This window comes from Emys orbicularis, chromosome 4, assembly GCF_028017835.1.
Source record: "Emys orbicularis isolate rEmyOrb1 chromosome 4, rEmyOrb1.hap1, whole genome shotgun sequence".
Taxonomy (NCBI): domain Eukaryota; kingdom Metazoa; phylum Chordata; order Testudines; family Emydidae; genus Emys; species Emys orbicularis.
In genome coordinates, this window is record NC_088686.1 from 131,507,502 (window position 1) to 131,528,447 (window position 20,946).

Below are 20,946 nucleotides of genomic sequence, written 5' to 3' on the forward strand. Positions count from 1 at the left end.
AGTCGACGGGAGAGCTCTCTCCTGTCGGATTAGAGCGTCTTCACCAGATGCGCTACAGCAGTGCAGCTGTGACAATGCAGCATTTTAAGTGTAGACCTGCCCCTAGCGTTCTAGGCCAGAAGGGACCCGCATGTCATCTAGTCTGATCTCCTGTATTTCACAAGCCACCACACACCACCGAGCCCCACAACCAGAATTAGCCCAATTTATTACAGCCCTCAGTAGACTCAACTATTGATGCGACAGGCAGAGAGCAGGAGGCTAGCAGTGCCTTCGGTTGTCTGCAGACTCAGGAAAGCTGCAGAGCTTCGGAGACTCTTAGTTCGTGTTTTCAAGCTTTTCTTCAAGCCCTTAAAGGCTAGGAACACACCATCTTTTTTAGTTTGGTGCTTAGATGCTGAAGCACAATCCTGCAGGCCAGGAATGGTGGAACCCAAGAGGTCCTGCCTCTACCCAGCACCAAGGCCCTGTTTGCTGTTCGTTCTATTCAAGGCCCGACGTGATGCGATAGCGGAGATTGGTGTATGCTGGGAATTGTGCTGCGCTGTTAATGGGCTCTGAAATCGTTGCCTGCTTCAGTTCTCTTGAAATAACCCTAAAGATGCCCCCAGCAGGGAATACATAGCATCTCGGCCGGGGAGACAAGCCCGCTCAGCTGCCTGACAGGCCTCATCGCCTTGGCATGCCTCTGTGCGCATTGAGTTCAGACAAGTCCGTGCTAGCGCTTCCCCCAAACAAACCGAGGTCTTTGCCAAGCGACGCGTCCTTTGTCTCTGCACGGCGATTCCTGAACCAGAGTCTGCCCCGGCCCCGAATTCTACCCTAGGAAGGGAGTCTGAATCCCTCCTGAGCCGCACCGCTGGCTGCCTGCCCTCGGGGCTGGGGAGGCAGACTTTGTTGCGGGGGGTGTAATTGACGCCCTCAGGGCCGGCTCCAGGGTTTTGGCCGCCCCAAGCAGCCAAACAAACAAACAAACAAAAAAGCCGCGATCGTGATCTGCGGCGGCAATTCGGCGGGAGGTCCTTCGCTCCGAGCAGGAGTGAGGGACCGTCTGCCGAATTGCCGCCGAACAGCTGGATGTGCCGCCCCTCTCCGAAGTGGCCGCCCCAAGCACCTGCTTGGTAAGCTGGTTCCGGGAGCCGGCCCTGGATGCCCTCCAGGGGTGGTGTGCGTGGAGAGTGGCAGCTCAGCACAGGGCTATAGTGTGCTGCCCAAACCACAGACCCTGCCTCAGTGTCTCCTGCCTGCAGCTTTATCCCCCCTCCCCCGCCCCATGAGCCTGTGAACCCATCTCTCCCAAACCTGCCGTGCTTAGCTAGCCGCCAGTTTAATTCCTCACTTCCCTTCCTGACACATACTCTGTTCCATGGTCTCTACTGTTACCCCCTCAGACCTGCCACACCCCCACCCCATGCCCAGGGGTTCCAGCAGCATGCTGGGCAGCAGAGCCGTAACTAGGTATTTTTGCGCCCGAGGCAAGAACATAAAATTGCGCCCTCCCCCAGGGCCGGCTCTTCCGCGGCAATTCGGCGGCGGTCCCTCAGTCCCTCTCGGAGGGAAGGGCCTGCCACCGAATTGCCACCGAAGAATGAATGAAGGGGCAGTGGTAGAGCCTGTGCTTTTGCGGGGGAGATCACCTGGGTTATAAATATCTCTGTGCCTGCCAGCAGCTTTTTTTCCCTCTCTCCACCGCTTTCTGCGCCCCCCCGGCTTTGTGTGCCCGAGGCAAGTGCCTCACTCGCCTCGCCCTTGTTATGGCACTGCTGGGCAGCATCCTCAATGATTCCTCTAGTCGGTCTGCAGAGCCTTTTTCTGGAGGTCTGTTGGCCAGCGGGAGTCCTAAGCGCCTTCCCTTTGCCTCAGAGATTGGGTACATGCGTCTGCTTCTGGGGTGGGGCATCTCCTGCAGCTGAGTTTGGAGAGGAACAGGGCTGGTACCAGCCTCCCCTCCCTCCTTGCTTTTTCAGCTTGTTCTGCAAGTTTCCTGACCTGTATTTTGTTAAGTAGCCGGTGAGGACCAGCTGAGCTGGGTGGTATCATTAACCAGGTCTCTGGGATGCAGGCAAGGCCAAGCCATGGAGGGCTCCTAGCTTTGCTGACGTCTGACTTTGCATTCCTCGGAGAGGCCATGGCCCCGCCCTGAGTGGCAGTCCCCATAACGATGGGGTTGGCATGGGGGCTGTCTCTGTGCGCCTGATAGAGGGGGTAAGAGATTGTGGCATACAGTTAACCCTTTGGGTGCTGATCCTTCTTTTAGCCTGTTGGCCGGGGCCCTCGTTTCCCAGAGGTCTTCTGCATCATCAGCTGCCTGGGCTGCTTCGGATTGTTCTCCAAGGTAGGAACGCTGATTCTCACAAGCAAAACACTAACCCAGCTTGCATGCCCGGCCCGGGTCTCGTGCAGCTGCTGATCCCTGTCTTGTTGCTGCCTGATCTACAACTCGGTACAGGGAAGGACATCTGCCTGGGGGAGCAGGCGGTGAGGCCACTACCTGTCCAAGGGTGAGGAGGGTGAGGCCTGTGGTGCTGAGACTGGTGCTGGCTGCTGTTCCTCAGTGAGGAAGCAACTGATCCACTGCTGTGGTGCTGGAGGGAGGGGGGTGATCAGGGAATTCGTTGGCTTGCTGTTGCTGACGGGTCTCTCCTTCCCGTAGATCCTCGATGAAGTGGAGAAGAGGAGGCAAATCTCCATGGCCGTCATTTACCCCTTCATGCAGGGCCTCCGCGAATCCCCCTTCCCGGCTCCAGGGAAAACGGTCACCATTAAAAGCTTCATCCCTGATTCTGGAACAGAGGTTTGTGTCGGCTCAGTAATCCGTGCTCAGGTGCTGCTGACCTCCAGCAGGCCTGTCTCTCCAGCCCTAGGAGCTGGCCTAAGAGGAGGCGATGCCGGAGCAGCTGGATCTGCGTGCGTGTGTCCGGCTGTCTGGCCAGCTGGAGCTTTGTAGGCTTTGCTCAGTGCAGTCTCTGCTAACGCACTTCATGTCTCCAGCTGCCTGGGGCAGTAATACACGAGGGTCACAGGTCAGGGTGGACAAGGAGCTCTGGTGGAGTTGAAGAGCAACTGGTGGAGTTGAAGAGAAGCTGTCTGGGAACAACAGGTTAGGGAACGACCCCTTGGAACAAGCTGGCCACTTCGTGCCAGTGGAGATCAAGCCAGTTCAATCCATTCTCTACCCTCTGTGGGAGAGTTAGTGACAGTCGGATGTTCCATATTCCAGCCGTCCAGCCTGACCGCTATGGCCGGTTCTCCCAGGTGGCCGGAAGGTGCAGTGAGATGGGCGCTGCCCAGTGCACAACGGGTGTAGCGCTTCGTGAAATGCTCAGCGCCGGTCCTACTGTGAGGATCTAACAGCCGTTAATGCCGGTGGATGTGGCGTTCACACTTCTCAAAGCTGCTGTTGCAACCTGTCTCTGTGCAGCCTCCAGACTGCAGTGCATTGGCTCTCCGAAGCCACAGGCTCCCAGCCATGCTTTCAAAGAGGCTGCTGATTTTGGGAGCCCAGCTTGAACCCCTTGGGCCTGATTTCCAGAGGTGCCGGGCATCCTTTCATGTCAGCCAGCGCTAGATGTCTAGTGCCACCTAGAAGAGCTCGCTCTGCTCCCAAGCGTGCTTTGGGGGGCTCGGCCCTAACAGGCAACCAGGGGAGAGAAGTTCTAGCAGCAAAGCAGGGGGCGGAGCTGGAGGAGAAGAGGACACCTCTATAGTAGAGGAAATGGGTGTGTACCCTGGATTTTCCAGAGACACCTGGCAGCATGAGAGCTGGGGGGAGCAAGCGGATGTGGCAGGGGGCCCACGGTTGGGGCGTGGTGATGTGGCAGGGGGCCCACGGTTGGGGCGTGGTGGATCATAGGCGCCGACTTCCCCTCTTTCCCGTGGGGGCTCGACCCTGCCCCCTCGGCTCCGCCCCTTCCATGAGGCCCCTCCCCTGCACCACCTCTTCCCCGCCCCCATTCCAACCCCTTCCCCGCCTCCTTTCCTGAGCGCTCCAAGTTCCTCCCCCCCCCCCCCCGAGCTGTTTGGCGGCGGCTGGGTGGGAAACGCTAGGAGGTAGGGGGAGGAGCAGGGACACGGCCTGCTCAGGGGGGCAGAAGGAGGTGGGGCGGAGGGTGAGGGGAGCTTGGCTGCCGGTGGATGCAGAGCACCCACTAATTTTTCCCTGTGGGTGCTCCAGCCCTGGAGCTCCCACGGAGTCGGTGCCTATGTGGTGGATTGGACTGAATGGTGGGAAAGGGGAGCAAAATCATGTCGGGTGCAGACAAGGGTGGCGTGGCAGAGTCAGCTGTGCGAAGAAATGATTTGTAAGCAATTGTCATCAGTGACAGGGCAAACCCTGCCAGGTTAGGAGCTGGGGAGTTTGGCATCAGGTCAAAGGACATGAGGCTGATTTTTGGAGACACCGGTGTGAATCTGGATTGAAGCTGGTTTCAGTGGAATTACACCAGTGTATCCCAGGTCCCTGGAATTACATGACACTGCCCCTAGAAGCCTGCGCTGTTTCCCCCACCTCTGCAGTCCCATCCAATCAGTGCAGGATCCCTTGTGTTACTGAATCTTGTATTACACTTAGTTGATTTGACTGTGTGTCCGGATTTTCGGTGTGCTCAGAATTCTATACTGACCACTCCTAAATTTGAGTTGTTTGGTCGCTGAGTCGGCAAAAACTTGGGCTTTCTGCACAAGGAAGCAGAAGCCTGGCCCCTTTCACTCCCCGGTTTGATCAGAGGCGGCGAGGACTTTAAATATGGGGTGGGTTGAAGTCCTTCTTCTCCAGCAGCCGCCCTTGCTAAGAAAGTGACACTCTCTGCTCGGCAACAGGGTTTCTACAAAAATGGCCTTTTTAATCACGTTCATTCACACCTCCCTTTGTTGAATGGAAGCCATTCACACCTCTCCTGGAGCTATTGTTTCATGTTGAGTGCAGAGACTGCTTTGCATCTGCTGTTCTCAGCTGGCAGGGCTAGAGATGAGACACTGGGTTTATATTAGACAATTGTGCCCATTTCAAGAAACAGATTTTAGATATCTAACTAGTTAAACCCTAACAAACCCTAATACAGATGCATGGGGATCAGTTTCAGCGTTGCTGGTATCTGTCCTTCGCTTAATTCCGGGCAGTCGGCTTTGCTTTAGGAGTTTGCAATTGTATAATTCAATCCTGTCAGTGGAGTGCAAGCCCTGCAATTCCAAAGCCTTTAGGACTCATCTGCACTAGGGTGGGGGCTGCACTTGGGCAGTGATGCTGATGTAACACAGGTGCAAACCGAGACTTGCTCTGGTGTGGTTTATCCTGGTTTGAAGGGGGGCTGAGCTCATGCATTGCTCGTGTGCAGCCTCGTGTAGACAATGCATTCATATTTTTTACATGAGAGGTTTGACTCTGCAGTGCGCTGGTGCAGCATTTGCTTTGGAATGGGGAACTGCAGCCACCTCATCCCATTGCACATTGGGTGCTGGGTGTAACTGAGAGCAGCAGCTGGCTTGGCACAGGTTCTTCTCTGCCAGCTTCCTGGGTTATGAAAGCTCTTGTGATTCTGCAGCAAGAAGGGTAAGATTGTGTAAAGACTTGGCCTATTGCTTCATGCTTTGGCTGCTGGCAGAACTGCAGAGATGGGAGCATTTTCTTCAAAAGAGTCAGCGTGGCCGCTTATCCAGCACTGTCAGTGGAGAAGGGAGCTGCTGCTAGGGAAGGCTAGGCTGGGAGCTGGCAGTGCGTGGGAGAGAGAGGGCAATGGAGACCTGTGGGTAGCCCAATGTGCAGCAAAGCACGGGATGGACTAAAGTCTAAGTAAGGCCCTTCACTGAGTGGTGGGAGGTTGTTCCGAATGCCTGGGGCTTCTCCTGGATCAGTAATCCAGGGCTGAGCTTTTGAGGCTGGCGAGAGGTTTGATTTCACCTGATGGCAAAGGCACATAATACAATGACACCAATTAGTTGTAAGAGCTCACCTGGGCTCTTGGCTGGAACGAAGTCTAACCAGCCTAATAGGAAAAGATGTAGAGAAAGGTAGGAGTGTCTGGAAACAGGCATTCCAAATGGCCACCTTTGCCTTAACTACAGTGATTGCAGCCACTCCATTACCTCTGCTTTTGTGGCAGTCTCGATGCTGCTTAATGTGGCCATTTGGAAGAGATGTGCAAGAGGCAACGAGATGGTGCTGCATAGGTACCTGCATGGGGCAAAGCAGGAATCGATGCTAGCAGACAGAGGCAGATCAATGTCCAACTGCTGGAAGTCAGAAAAATTACAGCTGGAACTGGGGTGCAAATTTTCAACAATGAAGGTTATTGTGACATCATCCCAAGGAGTCTTGACATCCAGATTGGGTGTCTCACTCCAGCTCAATCACAAGTTACTGGCCTCAGTGCAGGTGTCGCTGGGGGAAATTCTCTGGCTGGTGTCATGTAGGAGCTCAGACTAGATGGTCAGAGTAATTCCTTCTGGCCTTAGAATTTATACACTCCAATGCCTAATGAACACTTGGGAGAAAGGATATCTTTGTTAAAGATTCAACACCACCCACCCTGTTCCGTGAGGCTTGCAAAGCAAACCCCCAAGGCCTGGTGTACATACTAGTTTGTACCGGGTTAACTAAGGGTGTGCTTTGTAAACTGGTCTAGTTAAACCAGCGCAAGTATGTGCGTAGACAAGGACTAAGATACCCTCCATCAAAACCAGGGCGGGCCAGACATGATACCCCAGATACCTGGGCTCCTCCTATCAACGTCTCTGTACTTTCTCCCACCCTGCACTCAGAGAGCCCTTCATGAGAAGCTCCGCGAGGCTGCTGGGGACTGATGAGAACTCCTGGGAATTGTTGGTAATTGGGGATCACCTATGAATTCATGGTGTTGGTAAAGCAGCTTTGAAGTGGAGGACCGGTCCCCGCTGGGGCCTTGTGCCGATTCTAGCCTGTGGCATAGCTGTATGGTGCACACCAGGAAAGCTTTGTCTTGCCTGTCGCAATCTTATCCCGCTGTCAAGCCGGAGTTATCTCCACCAGTAAACAGCGGCTGTGCCCATCTGTGCTAGGGGTTTGCATCGAGGCACAACCCCAGGGAGGACACAGTCAAGTAGGGCCACTTATTGCCTCGGCCACGCTCCTTATTTGGTGCACCAGTTTCCCCCACTCTTGGTCTGTTAGATCGGTGAACTCTGGGCAGGACAGTGCTGGGCACTACCAAAAAGTAATCCTATCTAATTGTAATATTGCAAAGAACTCTCATGACACACCCCCGCACTCATGACACACCCTTCCTGCCTCCTTTCTCCGCCATATGGAAGCAGGCAGGGCCCAGCCCAGCATGTCTGAAACCTTCTGCACCATGCTTTTAATAGAATGAATTAGTGATTTGTTAGCTCACTCATGTCCCCTCCTTCTCAACAGCTCATCGAACTCACGCGACCCCTGGACTCCTGGCTGGAACACGTGGAGTTTCAGGCCCTTCTGCAGCATCTCAGTCCAGAGAACATCCTTTGGCTCTTCGCCTCTGCGGTTCTGGAGCGACGGATTATCTTCGTGGCAGAGGAGCTCAGGTGAGCCCCCTGCATTTAACCAGCGACCTAGTTCTGAGAGCTACAAGTAATTCTTCCACTCTACTCCGCGCTGATTAGGCCTCAACGGGAGTATTGTGTCCAGCTCTGGGTGCCACATTTCAGGAAGGATGTGGACAAATTGGAGAGAGTCCAGAGATGATTAAAGGTCTAGAAAACATGACCTATGAGGGAAGATTGAAAAAATTGGGTTTGTTTAGTCTGGCAAAGAGAAGACTGAGAGGGGACATGATAACAGTTTTCAAGCACATAAAAGGTTGTTACAAGGAGGAGGGAGAAGAATTGTTCTTCTTAACCGCTCAGGCTAGGACAAGAAGCAATGGGCTTAAATTGCAGCAAGGGAGGTTTAGGTTGGACATTAGGAAAAAATTCCTGTCAGGGTGGTTAAGCACTGGAATAAATTGCCTCAGGAGGTTGTGGAATCTCCATCATTGGAGATTTGTAAGAGCAGGTTGGACAAACACCTATCAGGGATGGTCTAGATAACACTTAGGCCTGGGCTGCACTAGCGGGGGGGTTCGAACTAAGATACGCAACTTCAGCTACGCTATTCACATAGCTGAAGTCGAAGTATCTTAGTTCGACTTACCTGGCCGTCCTCATGGCGGCGAGTTGACCGCCGCAGCTCCTCCGTCAACTCCGCTTACTCCTCCTGCCGAGGTGCAGTACAGGCGTCGATTCGGGGATCGATTTATCGCGTCTAGATGAGACGCGATAAATTGATCCCCGATACATTGAACACTACCCGCCGATCTGGCGGGTAGTATAGACGTACCCCTAGTCCTGCCATGAGTGCAGGGGACTAGACTAAATTACCTCTCCAGGTCCTTTCCAATCCTATGATTCTATGATTCTCTCAGCTCATGAGTACAGGTCACATGCAGCTCGCCCAGCCCTGGAATGCAGCCTGCAGGTGCCCTCAGTTCCACTCCCTGTTCATAAGGGGGCAGAATCAAGTGTTGAATGATGTGTCCTGAAGTCCACTACTCTGTGGATCTCGGTCCCAGGCTGGGTGTAGTTGGGGCTGGCTGAGGGCACCCTCCCCATCCCCACAGTGCAGTGAGTGGTGATTAATTTTTTGTGCCCCATCTAGTTCAGGAGATAAAATCAGAATAAATTAATTCCAGGTGCAGGGGAGGAGAGAGAAGCCAAGAACCTTCCACTCTGAGAGCAGACCCTGAGGAGTCTGAGCAAGCGAAGGGTCACTGACCTCCGACAGTTCATGAGGCATGGAAGTCTGATCTAGTGGACAGAGCACTGGTCTGGGACTCAGGAGACTGAGTTCTATCCCTGTCTCTGCCACTGGCCTGCTGCATGGCCTTGGGCGAGTTGCATTTCCTTCTGTGCCTCAGTTTCCCCATCTGTAAAATGGGGATGATGCCCCTGACCTCCTTTGCAGAGTGCTCTGTGGATGAACAGTGCTAGATAAGAACGAGGTGGTATTATTATGTATGATGGAATAACAAGACAGATGGAGTCTGTTCCCAATTGAGCCCAAAGGGTTAATTCTCACTAAGCTGACAAGCCCAGGGAGGCAGGTAGCCAGGAAAGTCCCCCTCTCACACTAACATCAGCAGAGCGTAAAGGTTATGCTCACTCCTCGTTAGACAGCCAGTCGACGCAAATCTCTCCTCTCCCTCTCGGATTTCGTTGTTCCAACTCATCAGCAGGAAGGATGTCTCTGATTTGATCCCAGCCACCAGAGACTTTCACTCTTCAGTCCCTAGGAAGAAAAATACACATACTGACCTGCGGAAGGATCCTCTCTATAAAATTAGCAAACAATAACTATGTCTAGTGAGGATTAAGCCTTAAAAGCATTGAAATAAGGAGCAAAGGGGGAAGACTTGTGCACTCCTTTCAACCATCCTATTGCCCACAATGCTGTCAATATAGCACTCCAGCACTCCCCGAGGCTTCCACTTCCAACATATACCGAAAAGCAATTCATACCCCAGCCTCCTCAGACTCACGCTGTGCGGGTAGAGCACCAGACCAGGACTCGGGAGACTTGGGTTCTGTTCCCAGCTCTGCTGCCGACCTGCTGGGTGACCCAGGGCAAGTCATGCTCCCTCCCAAGCCTCAGTTTCCCCATCTGCAAAATGGGGATAATGAGCCTGTCCTCCTTTGAGAGCTACTGATGAAAAGAGCTAGGTATGATTATTATTAACTCAGAACCTTAACAGCATTTGTGTCAGCTGATCAGCACATATGACTGTCCCCCATTCCCTGCATTGGGGAGGTTATTTTGCCTTAACTCTGCCGAGGTCACAGTTAGGGTTTTGTGTTAGAGTGAAAGAGAATGAGGTTTATGACCCTCCGAAGAGGCAAAGCCAAACTGCAGCTTGTGCTGAGGGGTAGGGGAAGGCTAGTTGTGTGGGCCGATGGCCGTCTAGCTTGTTGGGTCCCCAGCTGAAGGCAGGGGGTTTCCTCTTCTCTCTAGGGGAGTTTAGTCTGAAACTCAATTTATTGTTTTCTAGTTGGGGAAACTTTTGTACCAAAAAGGCAAATCTGGAGGCACCACTGATAGTGGTGCCCTGCCACTCAGAGCATTGGTGGGGCAGCAGTGCAGCATGGCCAACTCCAAGGGTTTAAAACCCGTGAGGCTTTGGCCCCCAAAATTGTGAGATTGGGTTAAAAATAATGAGATTTTTAAAAAATATATATTTGGGGGCTTTTTCTTCTGGTTTTTGAGCCCTTAGGGGCATGTATTCAAACTTTTATCCGCAACCACAGAGCTAAAAACTTACTTTTCTTTAGATATTTTAATTAAAGAAAGCTGAGATTCTGATGTAATCACCTGACTCCAGGAGCTGGGGATCTAAGAAGAACGTCAAATATTGATTTGTGATGAAATCCTGAGAGTTGGCAACACTGCCATGTGCTAAGGGGAGGGAGACTTCCCAAAAACAGCCGACATAGACGGGGGTAGAATTGAGCTCCGGGAGCTCAATCTATTTAGCTTAACCAAGAGAAGGTGAAGGGGTGATTTGATCAGTCTTGAGCAATATCTATAAGGGAAACCAAAACTTTGATACTGGGTTCTTCAATCTAAGAGACAAGATCCAATGGCTGGAAATTGAAGCAAGACAAATTCAGAATAGGAGTAAGGTTCAAACTTTTTAACAGCGAGGATTATGAATCATGGGAACAGTTTACCAAAGGCCATGGTGGGTTCTCCATCACTGGCAAATTTTAAATCAAGATGGGATGTTTTTCTAAAAGATCTGCTCTTGTTGGAACAGGAATAAGTTCAGGGGTGGTCTCTGGCCGATGCTATGCAGTAGGAGGTCAGACCAGATGATCACAATGGTCCCTTCTGGCTTTATAACCTATGAAAAACAGCACCCACCTGTTTAGGAGCCTCTCTCTCCTTGGAAGTCACTTAGACTTTGGCTCCTGTGCCACTCAGGTGCCCTTGAAAATCTCACCCAAGGCCTAACATGCTGGCCAGCTACTTGCCAAATCCAGTTAGTAATCAGAACCCGTATTTATTCGGCAGCGTCCTGTCCCAGTGCATCCATGCCGTGGCAGCTCTTCTCTACCCCTTCTCCTGGGCGCACACCTACATCCCCGTGGTTCCGGAATGCCTGATTGATACCGTCTGTTGCCCCACACCCTTCATGGTTGGAGTCCAGAAGCGTTGCCTAGAGCAGGTTCTCGATCAGCCGATGGAGGAGGTACTGTCTGAGGGGTCTCTGTGCCGGGGCAGCAGATGGGCTTAAAAATGAATGTTTGCCAGTTAGTGCCCCTTGATTGTTATTTCCATGCGGCAGCAGGCAGGGACGGATTTACAACTTGCGCACTCCTAGGCACAGCATCTTCAGCGCCCTTCCCCCCCCCCGCCTACAGCTGACCTTTGTGTTGCAACAGTTTTAGAGAGGCATGGCACCCCTAGAATGCAGGCGCCCCTAGGCACATGCCTACTGTGCCCAGTTGGAAATCCAGCCCTGGTAGCAGGCCCTGATTTTGTCTCCATCCCAGCCTCAGGAGGAGAAAGGCCCAGAAGGAAACAAGAGCGGACTCCAGCCTGCTCCTAGGGTAACACCCAAGCTGTTCCCGAGGCCAGATGGGATGCTGATATCACCTACCCACTAGCTGGGCAAGGACCTCAGCCCGGATCCCCTGGGGCAGAGCGGGCATGCCTTGCCCTTGGCTCACCCTGTAGTCAACATTGCCCTGAGTGTCTCACTGCTCATAGCTCATGGGAGGTGAGCACACATCTTAGAAAACTAGTGTAGACACTGCCAGATTTTCCACGCCGGTTCGCTCTTTGGCCTTCTGCTGGAAGCACTAACAATGGGGCAGCTGTGGGGCTGTGGCCCTCTCCCCATGGGGATGTGGGCTGAGACTCCTAAACTCATCTCATGTGGGCTTCCCAAGAGACACTGGATGGGAACCACTTTCAGTCTGGGCTGGATTGGACCCAGTGACTGATTCTAGAGGAGAGAGGCTCCAAATCTCCTTTCCATGTCCCGGGTCCATTCATCCCCCCAGGCCAGGCACTGCTGCCTCTTTCACCAGGCAGGAAGTTTGGAGGAGCCCTTTCCATTGCAGTGTCCTAGAGCAGTTCGTCATCAGGTGCAGCTCAAAGCTTTTCAAATGGACTTGGGGCACAGAAGACTGATCTCGAAATACATTCTCTTAAATCGCTGCCGCTCAGAAGCAGCCTTACAATGCAGCCTGGCTAACGCTGGGTCCTGTCTGTTGGTTTTAGGTGCTGCTGGTTGACTTATGCGAAGGGAAGTTCTTAAGATCGGTAGGTGTCCCTGGTACAATGCAGACTATCCCCCATGCCGTCGCCAGACGCGGGCGCTTGAAATGTTCTTGTTCGTCGCTTGACCAGTATCGCTGAGCCGCTGCAGGCTCCTTAATCCTGGGTTTTCAGTAGCTGTCACTCACTCCTTCCCACCTGTCATTTATTTGCACTCTGCAGGCTTAGGGGGGCAGGGCCTCTTGGCCGAGCTTACATAGCACACTGTCTCTCTCCAACATCCTTTGGGATAAAAATTGATAGGCGATGGCTTCTGGCGGTAGCTAATGAGCCCCACTGAGACTATGGTAATGCAGACTGCACTGCTGCATTAAAGAATGGGTCACAGGGGATCTGGTGGGGGAAGATGTGTTCATTCCAAGATGCTTTGGGCCTGAAGGTATGCTCAGAAAGTGGTTTGGCGAGCTAGAATCTTCTCTCACACTTCAAAACCTTCTTCCCAGTAAAAGCTACCGTCTCAGGCGTCCCTGGTTTGCAAGAGCTGGGGCGGTGCTAACATCGGTCCATCCTCTTTCAGGTTGGCGACGAAAGAGACATCTTACCGGCCAAGCTGCAGACCGAGATGCTGACTTCTTTGAAGACGCACAACAGCAACAACAACATACAGAGTAGGCAGAGAGTTCTTTCTTTGGGGTGCGCACGGTGGAGTATCTGTGAATGCCCCACAAAGACTGCCGGTGTCCCGGGCTAACCAGCCATCCTGGGGCTAGTGGGCTAAGAACCCGGGACTCAATTTCCTACACTGCCCTCTCCGCTCCAGCCAACCCATCTCTAGGGCTGTGTATGCTTTGGACTCACACGCATGCAGAGAGAGTAGCTAAGCTGGTCCCTGGGTTCCACGTGCTCAGCTTCTGCAGGGACACCTCAGCCCTTCCCGCTTCAGAGGTAGAAAGAGACTGAGGTTTGTGCAGCTTATGGAGTGTGGGGCAAGTCCTCAGCTGGTGTAAAACTGTCATCACTCCATTGGCTTCCTCTCGACATTGACTTCAGTGGAGCTGTGACATCTCCCACCAGCTCAGGATCTGCCCCAGTGTGTCTGCAATACAACGCTCAAAAGACCAGCTTGGAACTGTCAAGGATCCCAAGGCACTGAGCTATGATTGGGGTTTACTTTGTGGTCCTTACCCAGCCTTTTGCTTCCCCCATCCCTTCTGCCCCACCTGTTGTTCAATGTGATATGCTCTGATTAGCTGCAGCTCCCCACCCCAGAGGTGGCTGCATTTCACCTGCATTTCAGCGGTGCTCTGTGTCTGCAGGTTGGGAAGTGCTCTGCTTTATTCCCCATCCCCAGCTAACAGGCATAGTACATTGTTTCTGCTCTGCATAGATACTTAAGTGCAGTTGTGGTCAGTAAAGCCCCTGTGGTTATAGCACCTTCTTTCTGTGTGCAGCAGCGATGGACCTGCTGACTTCATTGACAAAAATAGATCCTTTTTGTTGTTAGCCCCGCAGAGCCAGTGCAGCTCTGGGAGAAAGAGCTGGATTCTAGTAGACATTACTAAATTCCAGTCTTCATTATTGGTGGTGATGGGCGAAATGGACAGAGCCCAGTGTGAGACTCAAATGCCAGGCTGAGTTTGCAGGGCTGGCTGTTCTATAGAGATTTTAAAACCCCCACAGCCTTTCTAGCTGTCGTGCGAGCACATGGGATCTGGAATCTTTGGAACACAATAAATGTGGGATTTTTACCGACTCATTTTCAGAACAGTACCATCGCCTGCCAATTCTCGTAGTGCTGCTGTAGAGCATCTTCCTCCCTAAATTCCACAACCATGTAGGATTGTGAAGACCAGTCAGGGAGGAGAAATAATCCATCAGTAGGGAGGGGTGCAAAAAATCTAGAAGGCTCTTGATAGCTTCATCTGGACAAAACAGAAAGCCAGTGACCCTGAATATCCCTCAGTGAAATCTGGATCTGGGAGATCTGGACAGCTAGACTCCCTTCTGCCACTACAGAGTATACATGCTAATACAGCAGGGGGAGTCCTCTATCCAGAACAGCCTGTGAAGGGCAGTACCATGTACTAGTGGCTGTTACAACTCTTTAATGATTTAACACCAATAATTGGATTTTAGTGTGTGAAGGAGATGGCAATTGCTTCTGACATGAACACAGCATGTGAATTAGGTCAGCGTGCAATGAGGCCATCCATCTAGCATCTCGCAGGCTGGTGTACTTCACATTTTAAGGTGGTAGACACAATTCCTTGAATGTGTATACAATGCTCGGAGTTCCTTGGAAGCAAAGTGTTATAAGAATCATAGAATATCAGAGTTGGAAGGGACCTCAGGAGGTCATCTAGTCCAACCCTCTGCTCAAAGCAGGACCAATCCCCAACTAAATCATCCCAACCAGGGCTTCGTCAAGCCTGACCTTAAAAACCTCTAAGGAAGGAGATTCCACCACCTCCCTAGGTAACCCATTCCAGTGAGTCACCACCCTCCTAGTGAAAAAGTTTTTCCTAATATCCAACCTAAACCTCCCCCTCTGCAACTTGAGACCATTACTCCTTGTTCTGTCAAAGTTTGGTGGTCAGCAGTAATTATCCATTGGACTGGGGCAATTGAATACAACATTGGGATTGAACAATGGTTCAGTTTATACTCCTGCCGGCTCCTTATCGAATGGGACCTCCTGGCTTTTCTCCCATGCCATGACTGGGTTTGGGCGTCACACAACTTAGTACAATTCAGGTGTTACAGCTGCTTTTGAATGGAAAAGCAGGGGGGTTGTCTTTGGAATGCCCCAGACTGTGGCACAGAGAAGAGACGAGAGGTGGGATGGCCTAGTGGTCAGAGCACTAGCCTGGGACTCAGGAGACCTGGTTTCAAGTTCCTGCCCCACCACAGACTGGGTGATCATTGGGTGTGTCATTTCGGCCCAAATCCTTTAAGGAAATTTGGAGCGTAAATACTTCTGAGGATCTGACCCTTTGTTCCCTCATGATAGCCCTTACCTGCCTCACAGAAGGGTTGAGTGTAAATACATTCAGATTGTGAGGTGCCCACGTCCTGAGTTAATGGGGATCGTGTGAATATCAGCCCCCATGCCCAAACTGTGTGTCTTCTATTCCCTTTTCAGCGTCTGAACAAGTGAACACCCACGTCTCCAACACCTTCGTGCAATTCTTCGTCAAAACCGTTGGCCATTATACATTGCACCTCAAGTGGAATAAGAGCGGCCAGGGCTCCTTTCAGGAGAAGGCGTTCTTCAAAGCCATCACCTCCAGGTCCTGCCGCAAGTTTGTGAAAAGATTTGTGAGGACTCAGATGTTTTCCCTCTTTATCCAGGAAGCGGAAAGGAGCAGGATAACCCAAGAAGGTAAATTGCCCCATCTCCTCCCTCTTCCCTGCTCCCTGTTACTGCCCTGGCATTCAGGAAGCAGCAGGATCCCTGGAGGCCACTCTTTGGTTTCTTTGAGCTAGCGGGAGCAGGACTTATTTGCATATTTGCTTGTGCAAATGAGATGCAAATGTTTTTGTGTGACTGCTCCTGAAAATACAACCGGGGAAGGGAGATGCTGTTAGAGAAGATGGTACAGGCAGTGATAGTCAGTCTCTCCAATAACTTCTGCCTGCAATGCACCAGCAGAGGCACCTGTATCGGTTGCAATAGTCTCTTTCATCACTGCAGCCCCTGGATGGAGGAGGTAATTGCAGACTCCAGAACTCGGCCTGCATTTGTATTGAAAACAGTCAAAGGGCAAGGAGGAAAGCACTAGTGCAAAGCGCTCCTTGCTTATTCTCTTCCCTGACACACACACACACACACACACACACACACACCTCACGTAAGGGCTGTAAATAATGCAGTATGGCCTAGTAGATGGAGCACTGGTATGCGCCGCCGGAGAGCTTCATTCTAATTCCTAGCCCTGCCACTGGATTTCTGGCTGATCTTGGGCAAATCACCACTCCACGCCTCAGTTTACCTATCTGAAAATGGGCTGTATAAGACCTGGGTAGTAGTATTACTATTATTGCCACTTTCAAGAAGAATTTCAACAATGTCTCACAGTTACTGAGCTAGCTGCACCTCTGAGCCCCCTGCACTCTCTCAGTGCGCTCCCCCATCCCCTTCAGTTTGGATCCGGTACCATTTTATCCCCGATATTTGTGATGCTTGCACTGCTGGTTCAGCTTCAGCCCATCGTTGCTCAAGGTGCAGGTAGATTTGGAGCCAGTGCTGCTGCTCTGGTGCCCTCTGATGCAAATTGACAGGAACCGTTAGATTTTATTCCTGATATTAGAGAGATTCCACCAACCCCTCTTCCATCCCTGTCTCTCTGCCTTCTCAGCACCTAAACCCCATGGCGATTGGTGTACTATAAAAATGTATATGGAGAATATGGCCATAGCTCCATCTCCCCGGTCCATCTTCAGGTTCTCTGCTTTGATCGCTGGTTCTTATGGAGTTTGTTGGGCTAATCTCTGCTTCTGCTGCACTTCCGTAGCATGCTGTTATAAAACAGAAACCAGCCAATGACCTCTACCACTCTGAAACCTGTCAATTGTTGATGAAACTCCAATGTAGTGTATGACTGATCCAGCTTTTGTTTTCTACAGGGTATTTCCAGCAGAAAGTAACTGAATATCAAGAACAAAAAAAGAAACAAAGGAGAAATTCCTGAAGTACTGTTCTGAAAGAGGGGAGCCTGGCTGGGCTTGGGCGGATATCTTCCTGCAGCAATATTCTGTTCAGACTGGGTCAGCATCTCACTCAAAGGCAGAGCGCCCTTTGCTTTGCTGGCTCTGAGCATCTCTGGAACCTTGCCCCTTTTCCTGTGAATAATGAGATGCCTGGTCAACACAGGATGCCATTTTCTTCCCAGTCTCTTCTTTCTCAGGGCATGATTGCACTGGAAGCCTCTCTTCTACATCGCTAGCAAACATGGATGTGATTTTTTTATCCAGGCCAACTGACACCATGGACCAAGCTGCAGTTCTTAGCCAAAGGGCAGCATGTGGCCCCGTAATGAGTTCCTATTGGAAGACAATCACGGACCTTACATAGAAATAGAGTGAAATCGAGGCGGGATTGTCTGCTTGCTGTATAATGGCTAAGAATGTAGAATAATTGTTAAGATAAAATGTATCAGTAAGAAATATTTTTAATTATTAAAAAAAAAAAATCTAAATTTTCTAGCTGAGAGACATTCTAGGCAATGCGTATTCCTGAAGGGCTCCCATTAATAAGGTGGTTTCATATTCTTTTTATAGCGAACGGCTTCATTGTTCCAGACTTACATGAGCTAAAAACAAGACTGCAGATTTTGATGAGACTTCCTGAAAGTCACCTGTTGGCTTAGGCGTTGATGAGAACAGTAGGCCCAAAATAGACCGTATGAAGGAGTGCAAACTGGGGTTTGGCGTGAAGTTGCTTGTTTGCACTAGCTCCGTTTCGAGAGGCTGTAGGGGATGTGCGCCAGACGTGGGAAATCGGCAGCTCAGAGAAGGGAGACAGCATTGTTAACATTCAGTGGTGCATGCGTTCCTGAAAAGCTGTACTCTTCTTTCCTGTTCTGGATGCTGAATTTTAAAACTATTTTCCAGTTCATCTTACAGAGGCTGCATTGAGCTTAATTATGCCTGCTCATCTCTCCCCTTTCTTTAGCGCATTCTTACAGGGAGCATAGAGCCAGAGTCCAAACTGGTACTGCCTGCAGTTTTGACTGGCCCCAGAGGGGCGGGAAATATCTGGATAAAGCCCGACACTTCACTCCTGCAAGTGTTGGGATGGTTGCCCAGATGAGAGCGCTTGCTGAACTCTTTCCCAAAATACATACAGTTTTTTCACTTTACTCCATGATTCCTCAAATGACTGCCACCTTTAGACCCTAGAGCTTGCCCAGATGTGTGTTATGTGTTACCAAAGATATTAGCCTTTGTTATTTGTAGTGCCTGGGAGTCTCTCATGGAACATGACCCCATTGTGCTAGGTGTGTACGCTATTTATTAGGTGTATTACAGTAGTACATAGGATTCCCAGTCCTGGACCAGGACCCGATTGTGCTCCTCTCTCTCTCTGCCCCAAAGACTCTCCCTGTTGTGTAGAGCTGATGCAATGGGTAGTTTTCAGAAAATAACTATTTAGGATTAATGGTTCTTTTTGCCACCATTATTTTTCATAAGTTTACCTGTTAGCAAAGACTGGCATGTGAAATCTTCTTCAGAGAAACTCCAGGAAGAATTGCCCTTTTTCAAAATGGCCACCACCTCCCATTTTTCCCAGTGAGAGTGAAGCAATGGGGTAGTCAAATATTTTTTGTCAAGGTCCAAATTTCTTGGTCAAGGTACAGACTCCAGAGAAAATAATAAAAAAAAAACCCACTAATGAGAATTAAATAAAAAGATTTCAAACCATTCAAAAGCATCTGGAGGTCCAGATTCGGCCCACGATCTGCCTATTGACTACCCCTGTCCGTAGAGAAGATGGTGACCCTCTGCTGTCAGGCAGTTACCTTAGACCTTAGTCCATCCCGTGCTTTGCTACACATTGGGCTACCCACATTTGACATCCTTGCCTGTCACCTGCCCTTCTCTCCAAATCTTCCCATTTCATGTTGAGGTGCTGTCAGGCAGTAGAGAGAGAAAAAGGGAGGTGGCAGCCATTTTGAGGATAGCTCATTGTGCAGTTCTCTGAAGGTGTAGTTCTCTGCAACTGCTGAAGAAAGTTATGAAGAATAACTGCAAGGAATGATCATTAAACCTAAGAAGATTTCTTCAAATGCAGGAGATTTCCATGAGTTTTAACTATATGGGAAGTTTGAAGAGTCTGTGTTATCCAGTAAGAAAGAACATTAAGGACAAAAAAAATCTGAAACAGAGTGCTAAATTTCTTAGAGGACTTACCATATATATATATTTTATGTGCTGCAGTGGGTTTGGGGGACAGGAAATACACAGTGTTCTGATGTAACATACAGTGAAGCCTTGCTTTAATAGCAAAACTCGATCTCCTAATGGTTCTCTTTTTACTTACCCGTGATAATGCTCAGTCTCTCCCATTCCCATGGGGCTGTTCCTCTTTCTGATAGCTGATCTCTTGGATGCAATTGCCGTCTGTCCGCTCTTTCTAGCATCAGAGAGAACTGTCTCCAGGTGCTGCCATGGAGATGATTGTAATACTTTGGTTTCATTTCAATTGTTGGCTTTTAGTGTGCAAGTCCTGGATGGGGCTGGGGGCTTGTGATGTGCAGGTCAGACGGGATGATCAGGGGGGAGGGATAGCTCAGTGGTTTGAGCATTGGCCTGCTAAACCCAGGGTTGTGAGTTCAATCCTTGAGGGGGCCACTTAGGGATCTGGGGCAAAATCAGTGCTTGGTCCTGCTAGTGAAGGCAGGGGGCTGGACTCAATGACCTTTCAAGGTCCCTTCCAGTTCTAGGAGATAGGATATCTCCATTAATTTAATTTAAATTTATTTATTTTATCTGGTGATCCCTTCTGGCCTTAAACCATATGACTGTACCCCTCTTCCCTTCTTAGCCCAGTGCTGGCTCTTGGGATGCATAGCTGCTAAACCTTTGTCAAGCCCACTGTGCCACATATTGATGTGCAGGCTGAATGGTGCAGCAGTCTCCCCATGACCTTGGCGGTATCAAGGGGCCATCTGCTGCACAGAGGCCAGCTAAACAGCGAGCTTGGCATTAGTGAGAGCTTTGGCACACACATGGTGGATGCCCTAGTTGATAGTTCTCTCTCCTACCACCTCAGTGTAAATGAAAATCTCTGGTGCCCCCCAGTGGTTACCACCCTCAAAATGTTTCATTTGCATTAGCTATCTGAATGATGTTCATTTTTGTATTTGTGGGCTTGATTGCTAGGGTACTGGCAATAGTTGTAAGCACTAGTTTTAGGGTGTGTGTATACCCTTATATACCCACTTTATAGCCTGACAGGGTTGGGCAGTTTAGGATTCTAGGTTGAATCTTTACTCTGTCTACACTGTGGTAATCTTGAATGCTTTAAGAATTACAGAAGGCCAACAGCTCTCGTTTGGTTTTCTCTCCATTCTCAAGAGCTCTTAGAGGGTTTTTTTCCCCTCCTCTTTCCTGTCTCGGTGGTGGTGAAGAGGTGGAGCTAATAATTCCTTCTGAAGGTGGTAAGACTTTGGTCACTCTGTTCTCTTGTGGGAGTGAACTCCAGTCATGGGCCATCTATGACTCTGTCAGGCTCTGTCCTCAGCACCTGTAAATCTAACCTATAACGTTGATATTGCCCCTGAGAAGCAGAGTTATTATGGCAAATCCTAATCAGAGGAGGAGAGACTTTGAAGATTAAGGCTTGAGTTGAATTTGACTCCGTATGCAGTGGGGAACCAGACCCAGATGAGCTTAAATTCATAACTGTTACACACTAAAAATCATAGTCTTTATACACACTGGGTTTATGGTTTATTACAACAATCAGTAATTCATTAACCACCTCCCCCTTTTCCCCCCCCCCCCCTTTTTCTTTTTTGGTCCTTCCTCTAGCTGAAGAGGTGTTAACAGGCCACTTCACCTTGAATGGTCTCTTACAATATGTTAATGACTTATGCTAAACAGTCTGTTCCACCTTGTAGTTAGCTGTCTTTCCCAGACCGGAAGAGCTCTGTGTAGCTCCAGAGCTTGTCTCT

The 20,946-nt window shown here is 50.3% G+C and overlaps 1 protein-coding gene across 1 annotated transcript in view; it reads left to right on the plus strand.

The window, feature by feature from the left end:
* The window catches only part of DENND2D (DENN domain containing 2D), a 29,338-nt gene extending 12,245 nt beyond the window's left edge, over nt 1-17,093 (plus strand). The window contains exons 5-12 of the mRNA XM_065403814.1: nt 2,258-2,335; nt 2,654-2,794; nt 7,388-7,536; nt 11,057-11,234; nt 12,272-12,313; nt 12,846-12,936; nt 15,411-15,650; nt 16,895-17,093. Coding sequence (XP_065259886.1) covers nt 2,258-2,335; nt 2,654-2,794; nt 7,388-7,536; nt 11,057-11,234; nt 12,272-12,313; nt 12,846-12,936; nt 15,411-15,650; nt 16,895-16,959 — 984 coding nt within the window. The 3' untranslated portion in view covers nt 16,960-17,093. The remainder of the gene's footprint in view (nt 1-2,257; nt 2,336-2,653; nt 2,795-7,387; nt 7,537-11,056; nt 11,235-12,271; nt 12,314-12,845; nt 12,937-15,410; nt 15,651-16,894) is intronic.
* The last annotated feature ends 3,853 nt before the right edge of the window (nt 17,094-20,946 follow it).